At 40.3% G+C, this 22,278-nt stretch overlaps 1 protein-coding gene across 2 annotated transcripts in view; it reads right to left on the reverse strand.

Annotated features, from left to right (window-relative positions):
• Positions 1–22,278, reverse strand: part of cpne9 (copine family member IX) — a 157,331-nt gene that overhangs the window by 117,908 nt on the left and 17,145 nt on the right. For both annotated transcript variants that reach the window (XM_042003185.1, XM_042003183.1), the window contains exon 3: positions 5,494–5,540. In XM_042003185.1, coding sequence (XP_041859119.1) covers positions 5,494–5,540 — 47 coding nt within the window. The remainder of the gene's footprint in view (positions 1–5,493; positions 5,541–22,278) is intronic.

Genomic DNA, 22,278 nt, shown 5'->3' on the forward strand with positions numbered 1-22,278 from the left:
AAAGGCATCTGTAGCTGCTTCATAATCTCTACACAAATGAAGGTAGTTATAATTGAGCAGTAATAGCTGTTTTTTATAATATTTAAGGTCCAAGAAAATGTGTTGAAAGGGAAGCAGGATGAATATAAGTAATCTGAAATCTCTTGATAGTCTGACAGTGATGCTAACAGACTGTGATCTGCAGTATCGGCTCAGAGGACTCGTTTCAGCTGAAGAGAACTGATCATAGAAGCTGCTGTTCATGTGGGTGATTTGCATGAACTTCTAGTTTAGTTTGTGCTCATTGTGGATGTTAAACATGTTCCACAGCATCCCAAGTTTATGTTTAAACATGTCTCCAGCAGAAATTTGTGCAGAATATGCCGTTTATGAGCTGTGCCTTGATTATGACTGGCTGAGTGAAATGGAGTTGTGGAGGTTTTTGCCAAAATACCTGCATGCTGGTCGCATGCTTGTGAATGGGTGTGTCCTTCAGTTTACTCAGCAGATTTCCATCGTAGCTACTACACAAAGTCTGTTTGCAAATCTACAAAGATGCTCATACTATTTAATGCCTTCAACACCTACTCAAAGGTGAGGGCTAGTGGATGTGAGCCAACTACTGTTCTGTTGACTTCTGGAACTTCTCTAATTTAGGAGATCTTACTAAGATAAACAAAATCTGAAAGCATACTAATCCAAAATAGATGAGAAAACAGACAGCACATTGTTAGGTAATGGGCTCCTGGAAAAGAAATGCTAGAATATATTTCCAATTAGCAGTGTTGAGCTCCCCTGATAAGAGGTCATTAACTTGGTTTTTTTAACCCAGCAGGTCAGCAGCTGTGCCATGTATTAGAGAACATGGACCATACAAATGCAGCCACCTAGAATTACCCCTCCCAGTCAAATGCCAGCCAGTTTCCATCCATTTCCAGCGATGGACCTTAAGGAGAAATGGCTAGAAAGCGAGTGGAGCAGCTGGTCATTATAAGTAGCTGCAATCTGAACCATTATCAAGCTGATGTTCTTGTAACTATAAAATCAGAAAATCTCAATGTCAAATTCATGTTTAAACCACAATTAAAAACAAGGTTGACCAAGGTGTTTTACAAAGTAAATTAAATAAACAAAAAAGCATCAATTACTGGAATAAATACAGTGAAATAAACATAAAAACAGACAGAATAAAAGTGACTAAAAACAAGCGAAGACAAAGAGACACCACAACATAAAAACTTGACTCAAACTGAACCCAAATTAAAAGCCGAGTCTAAAAAGGGAGTTTTCAGATGGGAATTGAGAGACTGTATTGAGTCTGAAGTGCATACATTGAGTGTCAGATTATTCCAGAGTCTAGAGCAGGGGTAGCCAACGTCGGTCCTCGAGGGCACCAATCCGGCAGGTTTTCCAGATTTCCGTGCTCCAACACACCTGACTTAAACTAACAAGTCATTGTGGAGATCCTTATAGGCTGTTGGATCCATTTAATTTGAGTCAGGTGTGCTGGAGCAGGGAAATCTGGAAAACCAGCTGGATTGGTGCCCTCGAGGACCAACGTTGGCTACCCCTGGTCTAGAGGCTATGACAGCAAAAGCCCAATCCCCTCTATGCTTCAAACGAGACCTCGGCTGCACCAAGAGCATCCGGCTCTGACAGTGCCGGTCTTCCATATAGGCGGTTACCAAGGGCGCCATTTGCCGGGGGTGCGGGGGTGTGCCACAGTTGCAAGCCAAATCTACCAGCAGGTGTTAACACATGGCTACGTTCACACTGCAGGTTTCCATGCTTTGCCCAATTGATGTGGTTAATAGGCATCAAAATAAAGAGGCATAAACCGTCAGTAGCTATATGTGGTAACCGCCTTATCAACACAGCAGAAGAGATATTTTACTGTTATCATGAGACGCTCAGTTGTAATGCAGCTTCCCACCACTTGGTGGCAGTAATGTGTCAGTTAGTTGTTCAACAAACTTCAATAAGCAGAAGAAGATGCAGCTAGCAGCTAGTCTGTTCTAAAGTTATTAAGAAATATTTCAAATGAAAAAAAAATGGTATTCCTCCCCTTGTAACCCTGTGTATGGAGAGTTGCTAATGCTAAAAAGTAAGATTATGCTGTCAAACAACATTTAGGTAATTTTAAGAAAAGCCTTTTGCATCTGGTATTTCACGTAGAGCATCATTGTTGAGACACAGTTATTGTTTTGTGTGTTTCAAAAATACATAAAATGTACTGCATTTTGTGGTCACGGATAGAAGAATAATTCCATTAAAAGGAAATATGGTCATTTGAATAGTTTTAATAAACTAGAATTTTAAGTGTAGTGGAATTATAATATTAAGTTCTGACTATTGTATTTTTAAGTAGACTATACAAATCATTTCTGTTACTGAAGGGGTAGTGCACCCAAAAATGTGTTTTGAGCTGTAAACAACACAGAAATACTTAACTGTGATGAAAACTACATGAACTGTTGATAAAATTAGTATTTTTTAATTGATTTTAAAAACAGAATTCTGTGGGTAAAAAAATGGCTCATAACGCCATCTACAGGCTAAAAACAGGTTATGTTTTTCGTGACATTGGCTATCTATGTCATGAGAAAATTTAAAAAATTTCCACAGCCCCTCCCTCCAGATGCAAACAGATGGGTCCTCGCCTAACAGACAAAAAACCACGCCCACCAACAATGAAGGGATGTGGACTTATATGGTGTAGATTTGCTAGTTTCAGACTTCAATTCTTTCACATTTTTTCTGATGAAATGTTTCTGCAGTGGGATGGATTTGTGCTTTTGAGGGATGTAAAAGTAACACTGCACTTCATTCTTTACCTTCTGTGACAGACAGAAGCTCAGACCGTAGCAGTGGCAACTTACAGCGGCGCTTTCGACAGCTGCCACTATTGATGTGCCATGTGTGAAAGAGAGCCGATGCTTGGTAGTGAATCAGACAAGCCGGCTCCCATCGAGTAAGAGCCGGCTCCCAGTTTTTTTTTTTTCTTTCTCAGCTCAGCCCCAGCTCTGCCCATGGCACTACTTTGTTTGGATTGGCCTGCATGGCCTGCAGGCAGCCAATCACATGTGAGGATATAGGATCATACCATACACTGCAGGTGAGACAGCAGACAGCTGTGAGGAGAGTATGTGAGTGAGTGAGTGCGTCGTGTCATCAAGCCCTACTCACAGAGGGCAGAAACCGGATCAGCCATCCAAGATGAGGCATCTTTTTATGCTGTTTTCTTGAGTTTGGTTCTCGTTCTGTTTCGTGGATTTGTTTGCTGTTTTTTGTTCATTTGTGCAATATAAGATTTTTGTTGAAATATTAAACAAAAGTAAGTGGTTTCGTATCAGTATAAATGCACAAAAGGAGGCAATTATAAGGCTTTGCGTAAAAATGCTAAACACAAAAGGGTTTTTAAAACACAATTAATTAATTTTTGAGAGCTTAAGGTAAATTATGGGAGTAAAAAAGATGCTAAATTAAGAGCTGTTCAGGAGCCAAAAGAGCTGGATCTTCTTTGGGAGCTGAGCCAAAAGAGCTGGCTCTCTGAAAAGAGCTGAACATCCCATCACTAGCTGCCACAACCTGCCGCGAGTCTCCACAGCTTTACAGAGCTGCTGGAGCTGCTGACAGGCCAGTGCAACAGCGCTAACAGCTCAGACTTATACAGTTCAGGACCACCTTGTTCTTGAGTAGCTGAGGAGTTTAAATAGAGGAAAAGTCTTCCACCTTAAAGACCTCCGTGTTGCTGCTGGAATTTTAGGTAAAACACGACAATGTGTGCAATAATTACAAATTTTTTTGGTGGGGTGGGTCAACGGTTGTCGTTCACCTAGAGCTCCCACAGTACCTTCCACAGGCAGTGCTAGATGATTTCAGTGCCCTTTGGGGGTTAGTGAAGCAGCTTGGTCAAGTAGCTGGGTCTTTAAAAGTAAGTAAAATAAATGAAAAAGCAATATAAAAACAGACAAGCAGTCAGAGTTATGTGATCATGTCAGCAGCAGCACTCTAAACAACCTGCAGATGATGGAAAGACGAACCGCATTAAATGGGTATGAGGAACAGCAGTAGTCATATCTTGGGTCAAATCTTTTGGAGAAAGACAGAAATTTGCTTAGGCAATTTGCTGTGGTCACTTGGCTGCTTTGACCACTTGCCTGGGGAACACTGACAAGCCAGTGGGCAAAGTGTATCAGTGACTGTTCCAAAAAAGTTTGATTTCCAAATACAACCATTTTAGGCCTGTTTAATCAAGGGTAAGAAAATTCTTAATAATTATTATTTGGTGACCTGTTCATGGTGTACCCTGCCTCTCACCTGCTTAATGCTGGTTTAGGCTCCGGTTGCCCCGTAACCCTTAATAGTAATTGTGTTTTGAGTTCTGTTTCTAGATCCTGCAGGCCCATAAACAAAGTTGTCTTTATTCTTCAGTGACCAATCACAAATGATTTGTAAGGGCTTGTGAGTGTACGATCAGGGCCACGCACTGCACTGGGAGTAATGACACCAGTTGTGACCATAATACAATTCAGTGCACAGCTGGAACAGTCAGAGGCTGGAAAGAAGGTCAAAGCTAAACAGATGAAAACCCAACACATAGTGAATGTGCAGTGATATGACATTGATATGCTAAACTTAGTTGTCGATTTTTTTCATTTAAACGTGATGTAAATTAAAATCTGTACATATATGCACTTGAAATGTATATATTAGATATTATATCATCATTATGCAGAACACAATGTGGGCAGAATATTCAAAGTAAACAGAGCATGTGCCAGGTTTCCATCCGAGCTCAATTATCCGCTCAGGTGTCAATATGTGTATGGCTGCCGGCAAGATGTTTACTCCTCTGATTGCAGCACAATTCCTGCCGTGTTTTTGATTAGGCCTTCCACACAGAGTAAAAAGGTGTGAGGTGTCTTGATGTGAGCGGATCTGTGGTGACAAACCCCTCAATGGCACATAATGCTCGACACTGAATTTTCAAATGGGTGACTAAATCCAGGATGTTGTTATTGTAGATGAGGGACAATAGGGCCAGGAGATTAGACATGAAAATGTGTTTGTGTGCTAAAGAGACACAGAAAAAAAGGAAATAATTGATAGAATTATAGATGAAAGGAACAAAACATGACCCTGGTTTAAAACAGTGTCAAAGGAGGAAACTACAAGAAGTCAAGGGGAGCTTCCTAATAAGGCTAAGAAGAAAAAAAAACATTTATTTTTCTTCTTGCTCTGATACATGGTTTAAATACATTTACAAATACAAGATTTATTCTTCAGCCTTTACTGTTAACTCAGTTTGGGTCAGGTATGTGAGTTTTCAAAGTTAATTTCAAGGTAAGTGAAAATATTGACTAAAATTGTAAACAATTTTCTCACAGATCCTCCTTTGACTTAAACCTAATAAGCCCCCTTTTTATACTTGTATGGAAGTCATTCTTTACAAAAAGGCCAGACAAAAGATATTAAATATAAATTTTGGAAACTAAAGATTGCTTAACTCACCTCTCTCCATTCTTTGGTTCCCACAGCCTGCAAATACAATACGACCACTGGAAGGGAAAAAGGAGGAGAAGCATGGAAGGAAACAAAGAGAAAGCCATTCATTTTCAACCTGTAGCCCTGTTATACCTACAAGTTGGAACAGAAAGCACCTGACAGACAAAAACAATTACATTTACTGTACATAAGGTAGAATAGTTAATTATAGGGATGATGAAAACATATTAAACCTCAGGCTCACTTTTCTGCCTCATGTACGTGCAGAACAGTGCAGAAATAATCAGTCTTTGTTTTTTCTGCTTTGCAGATACGCCGTCACCGTCTTCAGACGGACCTTTCCCTGCATAATACATGCAGTTACATGAAAATGCAGGGTCTATTTGTCAAAGGACAAAAACAAGGTGTACTGTTTACTCTCTTTAAATAAAAGAGTGAATGAATCAGCATCACAGAATTTTCTTTGATAATAAAATTAAGGAATTATCTGGTGTTCAGGAAGACATTTGTCTACATTTCTGTTTTCTAGACATATGATCTGGGCTTAATTACAATGTGCACTGAGTAGGCAGACATGCACATATGTATTAGCCATGTATGTACTGTATGTGTATGCATATGTCTCATTACTGTATAGCTACATCTACGTTGTAAAACCAATAAAATGTTGATAGAAAAAAATGTACATTGAGTGAATTATCCACCTAATTATCATGACTACAATGAAGCTAGCAAATTTGGAAGCTAGAGCAAACTGTGCTCCAGCTGCCAGCCAAACGTATATGGGTAGAGAAAGCTTTTTATTCACTTACTTAAACAATTAAATCTGAACTGCAGTTATGGTCCTAAGTGGATAGCACTGTTGCAAAGTATGTTAGCTAGCAACAACACTGCTGCTCCAACATTTTCTTGCGTATCTTTTTCTCACACTCACATGAGCTCAAAAAAGCTATGACACCATGAGGCTTGATCAAAATTCCACTTTTACAAAGAGAAATGTTTGCTTTTTTGTTATAAAAAGAAGTTTGTTTTGAGGAATAAGAGGACGATATCTTGATAGTATTCTAAACATATTCTTAGCTTTCCATTTCTCTGCAGCGGTGCTGTTTATCAATATGAGGAAATAAAAGCACCGATACCACCGCAAATTCGTACCAAGATACAGTGTTTTAGTGTAAATTATGTTTCTTAGTTTCCATGAATGCACCATTTAATCATTTGTGTTTTACGTCTTTTTCATTCTCTTTCTTTTTTGGATTCAGAAGCAACTTCATTTTGACAAAAGTGGGGAATGCATGGTTATGCTTTAAAGGGATATTTTGTAAGAATTACTGCCATCTAATGTTGGAATTATAACGTATAGCCGCCGTGTCTCAAAATGCCCCAACAACACCGTTGAAAGCATGTCATCAGATAGTTAATGAGTGCTCACTCAGGCAATGAGGTTTGTGAATAAGTTTTGCAAACTGGATCACATCAAAGTGTCAGATTATGCTTTCTCTGTGTTTAGAAGGAAAAATGGTTCTCACAGGGGGAATGCATCTCGACGGGGAAAGTGACCTCGACATGGCACCGGCTTATAAAACCTCCCCGCTGGCTTTTAGTCCAGCTTTACAGCTCTTTCCATCTGGGGAAGGCTAGTGCACTGTTGATCCTCCTTTTTCATATTGTCTGGTCATGCTGCCTTTTAAGTGCCCTTTTACACTTTCTTGGCGACGGTAAAAATAGCTCCCCTGCTGCTGCTGCATTTTTGTGAATAAAATTTTAACAGATTTTTCAACTTGCCGGAGTAGTAAGTGGCTAAAAAATAGACATCGGTCCCAATTATAATCCAAAAATGCATTATAAGGTTATGTCTGGCTCAAACATACTTTATGTTCATACTTTAAATAAAACTCACTCAAGACTCTCATCTCATGGGATGTATTTATTGGCCAAGTTCAGCCGTTTGTGCTGAGATGGGTACTGTCAGCCACTTTGTGCCTCTGTGAAGGTTGGACATTAGCTTTAATGAACTTCAGGCTGTCTGAACCAGCATATGATTAAACCACATTCTCTCTAACTAATGAGCAATTAACAGGGGAAAGATAAGTGAGAAAGGGCAGCACAAAGCAAACCTTTTGGGCAGTGGGTTCAAAAGCAAACAATCTTTTCTTTGTCAGGTTTTTAACAGTGCGGGAACCTGTATAAAGTGCTGCTTAAATGGTTTTTGCAATTTTGATTAATGCAAGCAAATTAGCTCAAGACTTGTTTGTTTGTTTCCAAGAAGAAGAAATTAGTGAAGACAAATAAACACCAGGGCTTCAATCTGCTTGTCTTAAGTCATATCCCTGCACTGAAAAGGTGTTCAAGTGAAACGGTATCCTTCCTTTATTGAGATCGAAGCAAAAGAGCTTGATGTTTGCAGAGTTCGGGCAGCAGAGGCCAACAGAGATCTGAGACTAATCTGCAGTTAAGCCACACAAGTGTCCGCCATGTATGAGGATCCTGACTGATTACATACTTCATGGAAAGTGACTGAGGAAAGAAGGAGCCCATCTGGTCAGCCACACAGCAGCTAAATCAAAAGGCAATTCCATGTCCCTCTGAACCTTACTCCCAGCTACGACACCTAACGATAGTCGGGCTGCAGCACAGAGGAGACTTTGAACATGAATGATTCAAAGTGTAGCGCAAATCAAATTAACTTGTAATGTGAATTTACAGCTTAGTAGTATGAGAGTTTTGCAATAAAATGGATTTCAACCAAACCAGGGGATAGAAATATATTATCAGGGGATTGATTATTTATTTCCTGCTTTTACTACCTGTTGTAGTTCGAACTGAGCATCAGAATGGAAAAGAATGGGGATTTAAGAGACCTGGCATGATTGCTGGTCTGAGTATTTCAGAAATTGTTGATCTACTAGGATTTTCACTCCCAACCATCTATAGGGTTTCAAGTGATTGGTCTGAAAAAGAAAAATATATCCAGTGAGCAGCAGAATCAGAATCAGAATCAGAATCAGAATCAGATTTATTGCCAAGTAACTTTCATTACAAGGAATTTGTTGTGATTTGACGGTGCCTACATATAAATAGATAAATATGAACCATAAACTATATAAGAGTGGAAATAAAAATTATGTACATAAAAATAAATAAGAGTAAAGTAGTGTATTTACATTAAATGAAATGTGCAGTCTGTAGTATAAAAATAAAAATGTACAAATTGAAGTGACCAATGAAGGGGGAGTGTGTTAATGCGTTGTCAGTCAGGTAAGTCTTTAGGTGAGTTCCAAAGCCTGATGGCAGAGGGGAAGAAACTGTTTTTGTGGCGGGAGGTTCTGGTTCTGATAGACCGCAGCCTCCGGCCAGAGGGGAGAGGATCAAACAGATGGTGTCCAGGGTGGGAGGGGTCAGCTGCTATCCTCCCTGCTCTCCTCAGGGTTCTGGAGGAGTAGAGTTCTGGGAGAGAAGGAAGGCTGCAGCCAATCACCTTTTCTGCAGAACGTATGATACGCTGCAGTCTGCACCTGTCCTTGGCAGAGGAAGCAGCGTACCAGACGGTGATGGAGGAGGTGAGGATGGACTCCACGATGGCAGTGTAGAAGTGGACCAGCATTGTCCGTGGTAGATTGAACTTCTTCAGCTGCCTCAGGAAGTACATCCTCTGCTGAGCCTTCTTGATGAGGGAGCTGATGTTCAGCTCCCATCTGAGGTCCTGGGAGATGATGGTGCCCAGGAAGCGGAAGGACTCCACAGTGTCCACTGGGGAGCCACGCAGGATGACAGGGGAGGGGGGGGGCTGTGCTCTTCCTGAAGTCTGTAATCATCTCTACTGTTTTGGAAGCATTGAGCTCCAGGCTGTTCTCGCTGCACCAAGCCATCAGACGGTCAATCTCCCATCTATAAGCAGACTCATCCCCACCAGAGATGAGTCCAATGAGGGTGGTGTCATCTGCAAACTTCAGGAGCTTGACAGACTGGTGACTGGAGGTGCAACTGTTCGTGTACAGAGAGAAGAGCAGGGGAGAAAGAACACAGCCTTGCGGGGAGCCGGTGCTGATCGTCCTGGAGTCCGAAGTGTGGCTTCCCAGTCTCACGCGCTGCTTCCTGTCCGACAGGAAGTCTGTGATCCACCTGCAAGTGGTGTCGGGCACGTTGAGTTGTGAAAGCTTGTCCTGCAGACGAGCCGGGATGATCGTGTTAAATGCGGAGCTGAAATCCACAAACAGGATCCTGACGTAGGATCCTGCAGAGTCCAGGTGCTGGAGGATGAAGTGAGTGGCCAGATTTACAGCATCGTCTACAGACCTGTTGGCTCTGTAGGCAAACTGTAGGGGGTCCAGGAGTGAGTCCGTGATGGATTTGAGGTGGGACAGAACCAGGCGCTCAAAGGATTTCATGACCACAGAGGTCAGGGCGACGGGTCTGTAGTCATTCAGTCCTGTGGGTCCTGGTTTCTTGGGGACTGGGATGATAGTGGATGCCTTGAAACATGCTGGTACATGGCATGTCTCCAGTGAGATGTTGAAGATGTCCGTGAACAGAGGAGACAGCTGGTCTGCACAGTGCTTCAGGCAGGCTGGAGACACGGAGTCTGGCCCAGCAGCTTTGCGGGGGTTCTGTCTCTTGAAGAGCCTATTTACATCTCTTTCAAGGACAGAGAGAGGTGATGGTGGGGGGGATGTGGGGAGGGGGCACTGTAATGGTGAGAGGTGTACAGTCTCTATTGTGGTGGTGGTGGTGGGGGAGGGGCTGGTAGGCTGGAGCCGGTGTGAGGTGTGGTGGGGGGAGGTGTGAGAGCTGTCCAGGTGGTCTTCAAAGCGGCAGTAGAAGTCGTTGAGGTTGTTGGCAAGACGTCGATCGTTAGCAGCGGGGGGAGCTCTTGGCTTGTAGTTGGTGATCTGCCTGAGCCCCCTCCAGACAGAAGCAGAGTCGTTAGAGGAGAACTGATGTTGGAGCTTCTTTGAGTACAGCTGTTTAGCATTCCTCACCGCCCTGCTGAACCTGTACTTGGCCTCTATGTACTCTGCTCTGTTGCCACTTTTGAAAGCCTTTTCCTTTTCAGACCTCAACTGTCCCAGTCTGGATGTGAACCAGGGCTTGTCATTATTATAAGTCACCCAGGTGCGTGTTGGTACACAGCAGTCCTCACAGAAGCTGATGTATGAGGTTACAGCTTCTGTGTACTCATCCAGACTGGTGGAAGCAGCCCTGAAGACATCCCAGTCAGTGCAGTCCAGACACACCTTTAAGTCTTCTGCAGCTTCACTAGACCACTTCTTTGATGTCCTCACCACAGGTTTAGAAAGTTTTAGTTTCTGTCTGTAGGCAGGAATCAGGTGGACCATGTTGTGGTCGGAATGTCCCAGTGCAGCGCGGCTGACGGCGTGATATGCGTTACTGACGGTAGTGTAGCAGTGATCGAGAATGTTCCCCTCCCTGGTAGCAACAGCAGTTGCCGGGACCAAAAATGCCTTATTACGGTGAGAGGTCAGAGAATGAAGACTGATTCATGATCGTAGGAAGTCAATGGTAACTTAAATGACCACTAATTACAACCAGGGTATGTAGAATATCATTTCTGGACAAACAGCATGTCAAACCTTGGAGTAGAAAACCACATCAGCTGCCAATCCTGTCAGCTAAGAACAGGAAACAGAGGCTACAATTCACACAGACTGCAAAATATGATAATAGGATTGGAAAAATGTTGCTTGGTCTGATGAATCTTGGTTTCAGCTGTAACATTCAGATGGATCCATCCTACTTTGTATCAATAGTTCAGGCTGTTGGTGGGGTAATGGTGAATATTGTCTTGGCACACTTTGGGCTCCTTAGTACTAACTGAGCATCATTTAAACACCTGAGTATTGTTGCTGACCATGTCTCTCCCTTATGACCACAGTGTACCAATTAAATGTCAGAGCAATGACACTTTTACACATCTAATCCTATTTAACAGATTTATGCATGACATAAACATAATTTAATGTGGATTATACATGCAAACAAACTAAGACATTTAATCATCTTTATTACTATCATTTTTTCTCCAATCTCTTTAATGAAAACGATTAATTTTGGACTCATTCTTCTAATGTTAAATGAGGTGACAGCAGCAGTCACCTATATGAACAACTTCCTTTTTCTAACTGGGGATTTCTTGGCACCTGCCTGCTGCATTTACGCTTCAGGAAAATATAATCAGAGAGTAAGCAGCACAGACAAGACGCCACAAGCTTTCTTACAGGCTGAGGGCACAAGCTGCTCACTGTGAGGTGAATAAGAGAGGTGATCGGGAAGTGGGAACGCAAAGCTGCTGGAGGGTGGAGCTGACAAAAGGAGGGCAGATGAAGGACAGGATGGAATATTAAAAGGGCAGGACAGGGTAGGAATGGGGACAAGAATAATAGAGAAGCTGAGTGGGACTTAGACAAGGCTGAGAAATGAGGATATGAAGAAGGAGAAGGGATGGATGGATTATTGTAATGCAAATAGAAGCACAGCAGAAATTGGAGTCCCAACACAATGTAGAGGTAGCAGATTTCAGTTGGAGTGGAGGATAAAGTTTTAATAGGTTTGGCTGTCAAAAATCCTTCACAAATACACCTCTAACACAGCAATTTAGGTGAGGGAGGGTGATTGCACATCACATCTAATATACTGATCTGCTGCCAAGAAAGATATAAAGCAAGAAAACCAGGAAACCAAAAATCTTGAACTACAGCACATAAGCAATGATAACATACAGTCCTGGTAAGTATCCTTAACCAAACAGGTTTATTTCTCTGAAAACCTGGTCTCATTTACAGCTTTAATTACAAATCTATGCTGTAACAGTTAAGGGTGCCTCATTGTCCTTCCCTGAGATGACAGACTGACCAGTTCTTAAAATCAAGTTCTAAAGGTAAAGCAGTATTTACCTTCTTCAAAACAGTTTGGGTCGCTAGAAACAGGAGTAAAATGCCAGGGCAAGCTTGGAGTTGAGCTGACATAATTCAGTCTATAGTCTTACAGTCATGGAGATTGGGAATAAGGGTTTTAAGTCAATGAAAATAAATATTCCTTTAACATTTCAGCATCTCTAAAAAACTATCAATGACTACTGAACTCTTGAACACTCAAAATTAAATGAAGAGGGTGTAAGAAAATCTGTTTTCAATAAATCAGAGTGTGTTCAAGGATTCATTTAAGGGTTCATGTTACAAATGCTGTGCAATCAGCTCTTACAAAAGGCCAATTTAGGCTTGACACAGACGGATACGCAGATGGTCGAACAGTTTAGTCCGTATTCAGCATTGGCTACATGTGTAATTTCAGGGAGCTTAGCTATCTGTTGCTTGACGCAGAAGATGGAGCAATATCACGAGGGCAGTGCTGAGCACAATACATAGCCAACATGCAAACAGGGAAAGAAACAAACAAAACAAACAAAAAGGCAGAAGAAGAATGAAGATGAGGACAACAACTATAGAAATTGTGCAAGCATTTGAAGAAAGATGTGAATGTTTAAGCTATGTTGGGTGGTTGGAAACAACTTTATAGCGTTGCATTACTGCTGCCAAATGGTGTCTGAAACTGAGGTCGGCTTGCAGGAATGAACTCTGAATCTAGCAATGCCCACTAGTGGAGGAACTGACTCAACAACTATGGCAACTTAAAACACGTATGGAAGAATGAGAACGGTGACGTATGACAAAGTTTGAAACAGACATCGTTATTTACGTACATAAGGGAGTATAAACAGGCCTTAAAAGTGAGCATTTATAAAGCCAACTAATGGAAAAACTATGTCACGAAAACTAGTTTCTTACTAACAAGTTTAATTCAGTTTAAAAAGTTTAACTACTTTAATAAACAGACTCATTATATGCAAACTGAGAGATGTCAAGCATTTATTTGTTATAATTTTGATGATTATGGTTTACAGCTTATGAAAACCCAAAATCTAAATCTCAGAAAATTAGAATGGTGTGAAAAGATTCAATGTTGCATCTAAGTGTCACACACTACTCAGCTAATTAATCTAAAACACCTGCAGAGGACTCCTGAACATTTAAATGGTCTTTTAGTCTATTTCAGTATAGTACACAATCATAGGGAAGGTTGCTGACCGGACAGTAAAGTCATTGACATCCTCCACAAGGAGGGGAAGCCTCTAAAGGTTATTGCAAAAGAAGGTGGATGTTCTCAAAGTACTGTATAAAAATATCAATAATAATAATAATATTATTGTCCATAATGTTCTGCAGTTTCCTCCTCATCTGCTGCTCCACCACTGTTCTCATAGGGTCCTGCTCCATACCCAGCACAGAACCAGCCTTTTTAAACAGTTTGTCCAGACATCTACAGCCTTTGTTCGTAGTGCTGCTCCCCCAGCAGACAACAGCATAAAATAGCACACTTGCAATGACAGTGTGATATCATCTGCAGCATGTCACTGCAAACATTGAAGGACCTGAGCCACCTGAGGAAGAAAAGGCGGCTCTGTCCCTTCCTGTAAGCTGTCTCTGTGTTGGAATACCTCTCCGGCTTCTGATCTAGAGCTACCCCTAGATACCTGTAGTTCTGCACAGTCTCTATTTCCTCCCAATTAATACAGACTGGCTGGCTGAAGTCCACCACCAGCTCCTTTGTCTTGGTGGTGTTCAGGAGAAGACAGTTCTTTTTACTCCAGCCACAACAGCTGTATCATCTGAATACTTCTGTATGTGGCAGGACTCTGAGCTGTATCTAAAGTCTGATGTTAAGAGTGTGAAAAGAAAGGAAGTAAGACAATGCCATGCGGAGCCCCAGTGCTGCATTCTAGTGCTCCAGAAACACATCACCCCAGCCTGACGTACTGAGGTCTGGATGTCTGATAGTCCATAATCGAGGATGTCATGGATGGGGCCACCCCCATACTCATAGGTTTGTCTCTCAGTATGGGATGTCTTAAGTTGTTAAAAGCACTGGAGAAGTCAAAGAATACAATCCTCACATAAGAACCAGGCTCATCTAGGTAGGTGTATGCCTGGTGAAGCAGGTAAAGAACTGCGTCTTCATCTCCTAAGTGTTCCTTATAGGCAAACTCGAGGTGGTCTACGTAGATCCTGACCAACCTGCCCAATCCTTCAGATAACTTGGACATACTACATCTAGGCCAACAGCCTTTCCTGGCCAAACTTACCAACCATACATTGTGCAATGTAATCAGTAAATGTGGGGGAATGTTATGTTCAGAGCTGAGCCCAGATTCTGCCTACAGTAGTTGGATTGTACAGTGGAGGAGAAACAGATAATACTATGCTGATTGCTGTAATGAGGAGCAGTGTGAGGGTGTGGAGCGGCCTCTCCCTCACTGGAAAAATAAAACTTGTCATTATTGGAGATAATTTCTAATTACAGAGACATATTGAGATGAGATTCTACAACCAGTGGCAATCTTAACACTATGGGTCCAAATTCTTTCCTCCAAGGTGACAACGCCTACTCCAAGAGAGGTGGTTATAAGAGATTACCTCCAGAATTTGGAAGTGGAGAGGATGAAATGATCTGCTTGCAATCCTGACCTCCTCAACCCCAATGAACACTTGCAGGATCAACTTGGCCGTGCTGTTCATGCCAGAGTGACCAACACAACCACACAGTGAAGAATGGGATGGCATCCTACAACACTGTGTGGCCAGGTTGGTGACCAGATTGAGGAGGAGGTGCCAGGTTGTGGTGGCTGCGTAGGGTTCTTCCACATGCAACTGAGGCCCCTGTTTGTTAAATGAGTAAAATGTTAAAAAGCCAATCTGTCTTGTTTCTTCAGACATCATTCAATGAATCCAATAAATAACACCAAACAACAGTCAGTAGCAGAATAAGCTGTTTGGCATTGGCAGAGAAGATTTGGCAAGTTTTCATTGGAGGCAACCCACATACTCAACTCTGTTACTCGTCCTGTGACACCATTTAAAAGTAAAATAATAATTGTCAAGAAGCATTGTTACAACTAAAAAATAAATGACCAAACCAAAAAAATTTCCTTACTTTTTGTCCTAGGTTTATGTAGTTGTTCAGATACAGTATATCATTTTTCCAGTCCTGTTGTCCATTAGAAGTGATCTGTACTCCAAGCCACACACACCCACTTGCATAGCACTTTCTTCATTTTACATATTGAGAGCTTTTTCCTGTCATACCCACACACTGACAAACTCATTGGATGGTGATGATAATCTCGCCCAAGGACATTTTTAACTGGTATCATATCGTATAAGATAGCTGTCAAAAAGACGTATGCATGATTCTAAGATTTGTAGTCGTATTTTTGTGTTAATAAAAGTTTTGTACACAAATCAAGGCTGTCATATATGTGCGTCTGGTCAATTTTGTGGATTAGGAGTTGTTTTATGTGAGTATGAATCTTAAAGCTGTGAGTGCAAAATCTTGTGAATACAACTCCAATTTCTACGAAGACAAAGTCTCCTATTCTGTGTGGACACGAATTCACGTTTTTGGGTACGAGTAGAAAAGTATTCAGATGAAGTCACAAGGGAGGAGTAATCGATCTGCCGATTGTACAAAACACAACAAGCTCCAATTTCAAAGATGGCTGAAGAAATTGCAGCGGGAGGAGCTACCGGCTCAAGTGAAGCATCACAGGTAAGATGTTCAAGCGGTCTTTATTTATATATTAAAGAAAAACATACTATTTTCAATAATATTCTTTGATTTAAAGACGTACTGCTATAGTTTGCCATGTCGGGTAGTGCTAGCATTAGAAGCTGGCTTGTGCTATTAGCATTCATGTAGCGTGGAAACTATAAAATGTTTATTCTTAGACAATGTCGATTGAAATGCGACCTTTATGGATTTATTAATTACGCTATTTTATCGTATAAGATAGCTGTCAAAAAGACGTATGCATGATTCTAAGATTTGTAGTCGTATTTTTGTGTTAATAAAAGTTTTGTGCACAAATCAAGGCTGTCATATATGTGCGTCTGGTCAATTTTGTGGATTAGGAGTTGTTTTATGTGAGTATGAATCTTAAAGCTGTGAGTGCAAAATCTTGTGAATACAACTCCAATTTCTACGAAGACAAAGTCTCCTATTCTGTGTGGACACGAATTCACGTTTTTGGGTACGAGTAGAAAAGTATTCAGATGAAGTCACAAGGGAGGAGTAATCGATCTGCCGATTGTACAAAACACAACAAGCTCCAATTTCAAAGATGGCTGAAGAAATTGCAGCGGGAGGAGCTACCGGCTCAAGTGAAGCATCACAGGTAAGATGTTCAAGCGGTCTTTATTTATATATTAAAGAAAAACATACTATTTTCAATAATATTCTTTGATTTAAAGACGTACTGCTATAGTTTGCCATGTCGGGTAGTGCTAGCATTAGAAGCTGGCTTGTGCTATTAGCATTGATGTAGCGTGGAAACTATAAAATGTTTATTCTTAGACAATGTCGATTGAAATGCGACTTTTATGGATTTATTAATTACGCTATTTAGTCGATCAGTCTGTCCTCGCCAATCCTCTTTTCCATTTACCCCACTCCCTTCGCCCGCCGAAGCTGAGGATAAATCAATCCATGTACCGGTGAATAACCGTATTTATTATATATGTCATGATATGCATATTTATGTAATCTTCTCTGCCATAAACACGATATTGCGGGGGTTGCGGGGGCGTTTGAGTGACGTGACCTGGGACGCCGATGGAGTGAAGAGACTTAATTCCTCCCAGTAGAAAGTTGCAATGGATTTCTTTAACCATCACTATTACTCTGAAGTTGGTTAAGTACCGCGTAAAACCTCATAGGGCAAATATCTGGCATATTTCCTCCCTGAGCATCATCTTTGTCATCTGATCAACCAGCGGAGCACCGTTGCTAGGGACGCCAATGCCCCTAGCAACGGTGCTCCGCTGGTTGAGGAATTAAGTCTCTTCACTCCATCGGCGTCCCAGGTCACGTCACTCAAACGCCCCCGCAACCCCCGCAATATCGTGTTTATGGCAGAGAAGATTACATAAATATGCATATCATGACATATATAATAAATACGGTTATTCACCGGTACATGGATTGATTTATCCTCAGCTTCGGCGGGCGAAGGGAGTGGGGTAAATGGAAAAGAGGATTGGCGAGGACAGACTGATCGACTAAATAGCGTAATTAATAAATCCATAAAGGTCGCATTTCAATCGACATTGTCTAAGAATAAACATTTTATAGTTTCCACGCTACATGAATGCTAATAGCACAAGCCAGCTTCTAATGCTAGCACTACCTGACATGGCAAACTATAGCAGTACGTCTTTAAATCAAAGAATATTATTGAAAATAGTATGTTTTTCTTTAATATATAAATAAAGACCGCTTGAACATCTTACCTGTGATGCTTCACTTGAGCCGGTAGCTCCTCCCGCTGCAATTTCTTCAGCCATCTTTGAAATTGGAGCTTGTTGTGTTTTGTACAATCGGCAGATCGATTACTCCTCCCTTGTGACTTCATCTGAATACTTTTCTACTCGTACCCAAAAACGTGAATTCGTGTCCACACAGAATAGGAGACTTTGTCTTCGTAGAAATTGGAGTTGTATTCACAAGATTTTGCACTCACAGCTTTAAGATTCATACTCACATAAAACAACTCCTAATCCACAAAATTGACCAGACGCACATATATGACAGCCTTGATTTGTGCACAAAACTTTTATTAACACAAAAATACGACTACAAATCTTAGAATCATGCATACGTCTTTTTGACAGCTATCTTATACGATAGTATCACTGCTTTGTCTGACTCTGTCTGATAACTACACATAAGTTGAATATAAGAAATGGAATAGGAAAATAAAAATTAGGAAAAAGATGTGTCTTTCAAAACTACAAGTCCCCTGAAATGAAGTATTTATTAATGGTATGTATTTATATAGTGCTTTTACCCAAAACACTTTACATTGTACATCACATTCACCCATTCACACACATTAAACACTGATGGTGGAAGCTGCCATGCAAGGCGCTCAACCACGACCCATCAGGAGCAATTTGTGGTTTGGTGTCTTGCTCAGGGACACCTCGACAAGAGCTCGATAGGCCGAGGATCAAGCCAGCAACCCTCATTCTACAAGACTCTACCCACTGAGCCACGCCGCCCATTAAACTAAATCATATCATGTACCAGCAGTATACTACTGTTGTGATTAACTTCAATGAACTAAATATACTTAAAGCAGCTTTTTTAAGTTATCGTGGTTATTAAACACCCTGGTAAATGCAGGACCATGACTGTTTGAATCAACTGGGAATGCTCACTTTTTCTTTAGATCTCAATAGGAAACCTGAAGGGTAATTAGAGACCAGTGACCTTTTCTTTAGAAGGCATGACTCAGACCTTGCCTTTACTCACCTACACCATCAAGCATTTACTAAACTACAGTTCCCCAGTTAGAAGTGGAAACTGTCAAAATATATGTGTAGATGAAGAACATGTTACCAATACAAAATAAAATTATTTGCTTTCCACTACTTCTCTGACTGCATACTATTAGCAGCAGCTTCCACTATGCTCTTGCAGAAAATTTGCCATATGAAAAAAGTTATAACTTGTAACTTGACTAGTAAAACTAGTTTACTATATATATTAGTGTAAACATATAAATAAATATTTTATAACTAGTAAGTGGATTCTTAATTATATTTTTTACATAAACATTTTTTAGAAAGTAGATCCACACCAGGACATAGAAAATTAGATTACTGAAGTCACACTTGCTGTGTTATAACAAAACATAAATTCCAACCTGCAGTGAGTCACAATCCTCAAGAAGCTACAACAAATCGGATATACAGGAAATATCACATATTTTATTGGATCTAAAATAAAACATGAGTCATTTATATGCATCGAGAGACTGCAAAGAGTGATCATACTGTATATTATTTAATCATTGATTTTACTTGTAACTGCTCCTGATGTGGTGGGAGTAGGGAGGCTGTCTCTCCTACAGAATTTAATGGCATGAAACACAGATGCATGTGGATGGAAACGGCCAGTAATCCACTGGCAAATGATGTTACATAAGAAAGGTGGGATGTTTCATATAGAAGCCTGATAGCAGTTTAGATGCTGATGGACAGAAATAAAAGAAAAAGCTGATTCCTATGCGTAGCTTCAAGGGCTGCACAACGAGCATGTGGAGCTGCTAAAGGAGTGCCTCTATTTTTCTTTAAATTTTCCAAGTGGTAGCCTAAATGATATGGTGTCATGAGTAATTTTTTTAGAATATTCTGAAATGAAGCCAAGCAGGTAACATTTATGGAGAATAAGGAGCTGAAAGTTGTGTTTATCCAAAAGTAAAAAGATCACATCAGTGCTAAAGAACCTGGTCTAATCACAAAGATACTCATGTATACTCGGGTACAGTCATGGCTATTGGGGGAAAATATTTTATGAATACCATTATTTTATCTTTGTGCAAAATAATATCTCATATAGCAACTTCTGTCTCTTACCAAATTACTTTCTTTTATTTCCTTGATCCCATTATCTCTTCATGAATTTCAGCTGTTTATTAGGTATTGCTGTTCCGAAGGAAGGGGGTTTTACTTGCACAGAAGAATGCATGAAAGCTGTTTCCATCTCTCCAAGGGCAACTGTCTATGTGGTTGAGGTCACACATGCTTGGAATTTTAAAATCTTGTCAACACTGGACTGTGTAAAATCATGCTAAAGTTCAAAATATGTATCCAACCAACTAATGTCACAAGAAAGTATTATGTGTGAATGGAACTTTCTTGCTAAGTGAAACATCCATCATTATTTTACAAAAGTGACACCTCTGGAAATTGGTACAAATCACGCATGAACACTTTCCAAAATAGCACATCTTACATCAGTGTCAGTTTAAAATCAACCAGTAATTTATTATTAAGATCATGATATTCTATTTAAAATAAATCCAGCTAGTTTAAATAATCATCCAACTTGTATTAAACCAAGTTAAATGGCTCATAAAAACAAAACACAGCAAACAAACTATCTAAGAGTAGCTTGAAAACCTGAGAGTGAAATGTTGTAGCTGCATACTGCAAGACCAGAACAAAAAGCTGGGAGACTAAATCTCTCTGAGTCAGCCCAGTCTTACAAAAAATCTTATAACAGGCGTATTTATCCACATTGTCTAAAACAGTGCTATGGCTATGACATGTGACCATGGCATTTTTCACTTAGTCACTTCAACTTAATATCACCATTTTTGTCACATGATTCAAGACACTGCTGAACCAAAGGAAGAAGGATTCAGTCTTTACATGTTAGCCAATAGTATGTTAGTCTTTTCTGTCACTGGTGACAAGGAAGGTAGGGGACACCCAAGACTGGTCAAATTTTGAGCTTGATATTTTGGATGGGTGGAAAACCACTTAGGTATACCCCTTACTGGACAAAAGCTACCCTTAACACGTTGGTACCAGATGCCCCACCCACGGGACGTTACTAATATGTGTATTTTACTTTGTCTGTCTTCCAAGTCCCAGCCCTTGTTATACACCATAGGAAAGCTAAGATTATCGAGATATGAATGATGTATCCCATTCCAAGGTACAATCTTAACTGTAGATTCAGTAAACACTTAAGTCACCAATGCAATTCATCTTTAAAGCCATACAGTACTCCAAAGGCAGATGATACAGCAACAAAAACTGTTGTCCAGTAGAATAGTTGTTCCACAAGTCTTTGAGCCATAAAACCCATTTTAGGCAAAAATAGAAGAATTTTAAGGGGTTAACCTGATATATTGATGTTTTTTTTAAGATTTGAATTAAGCATTTTTAGTATGGTTCCAAAGTCTGTCATTAACATAAATATGTAATACTTTTTTCCCAACAGCATTTAAATGTTGTTTCCATCTTCTGTCAAATTATCAGAATATACAGAATCAGTGAAAACATGCTTCTGTTTACAGACTATTTATTCTAAACTGTAGTGCTCCTGTGCTAAGCATGTTACCATGGTGATTTAGCAAGGTTAATATTGCCAGAGAGACAGACTCTTTAATTCATTCATTTTTAGTAAACCCCTTAGGTCTTCTTAAAGCAGCTCAAATTGAAAATAAGACAACTGTCCATGTCAACAGCAAGGAAAGAAAAATCTTTACACATTGACAACTTGTGTAGAAAAGAAAGCAGAAATTTTAAAAAGGAAATTGCTTTTATCTGTCCAAGTTTAAATAGAAAAAAAATCTTTTAAAGCCATCTCATCATCTTTGTGTGGGGGTGCATAGAGAGACGTCAGGTAGTTTAATGGTGGTCTAAGGGAAACTCAAAGTTAATTCATACAATGACAAGGCAACGTGACACAACAGCTCCAAGGACAAGTCTGAGCCAACAATAAATTCGATAAGGAGGGGTACTTGGAGAGATGAGTCTTGCTTTGCCATCATGGCCCATTCTTAGACAAACACATAAGCACATGAAAACAAATCCACTTTCAGCTCAAAAATCTTGGCAAGTATTATTCTGGCAAGGGGACACAGAAAGCAAAATCTGATTCTTTTAATTGCGTTCTTGAAAGAAATCCAATTAAGTCAGATCTCAGTATCTCAGGTGCAGAAAAACTAAAAAAGGGATTCAGTAAAGCCATGTAATGAGAGTGACATGTAATGAGAGTGAATTTCAATAACTAGATCACAGGGCACCATCAAGCCTCGATTGAAATGAAGTGCCATCAAAGAGTAGAAGCTTTTGGTTTTATCTCTAATGTGCTTTTTCTATTTTTAACTTGAATGTGCTGTCATGTGTTTCCATGTCTGGATTG

The sequence above is a fragment of the Melanotaenia boesemani genome, chromosome 13 (assembly GCF_017639745.1).
Source record: "Melanotaenia boesemani isolate fMelBoe1 chromosome 13, fMelBoe1.pri, whole genome shotgun sequence".
NCBI lineage: Eukaryota > Metazoa > Chordata > Actinopteri > Atheriniformes > Melanotaeniidae > Melanotaenia > Melanotaenia boesemani.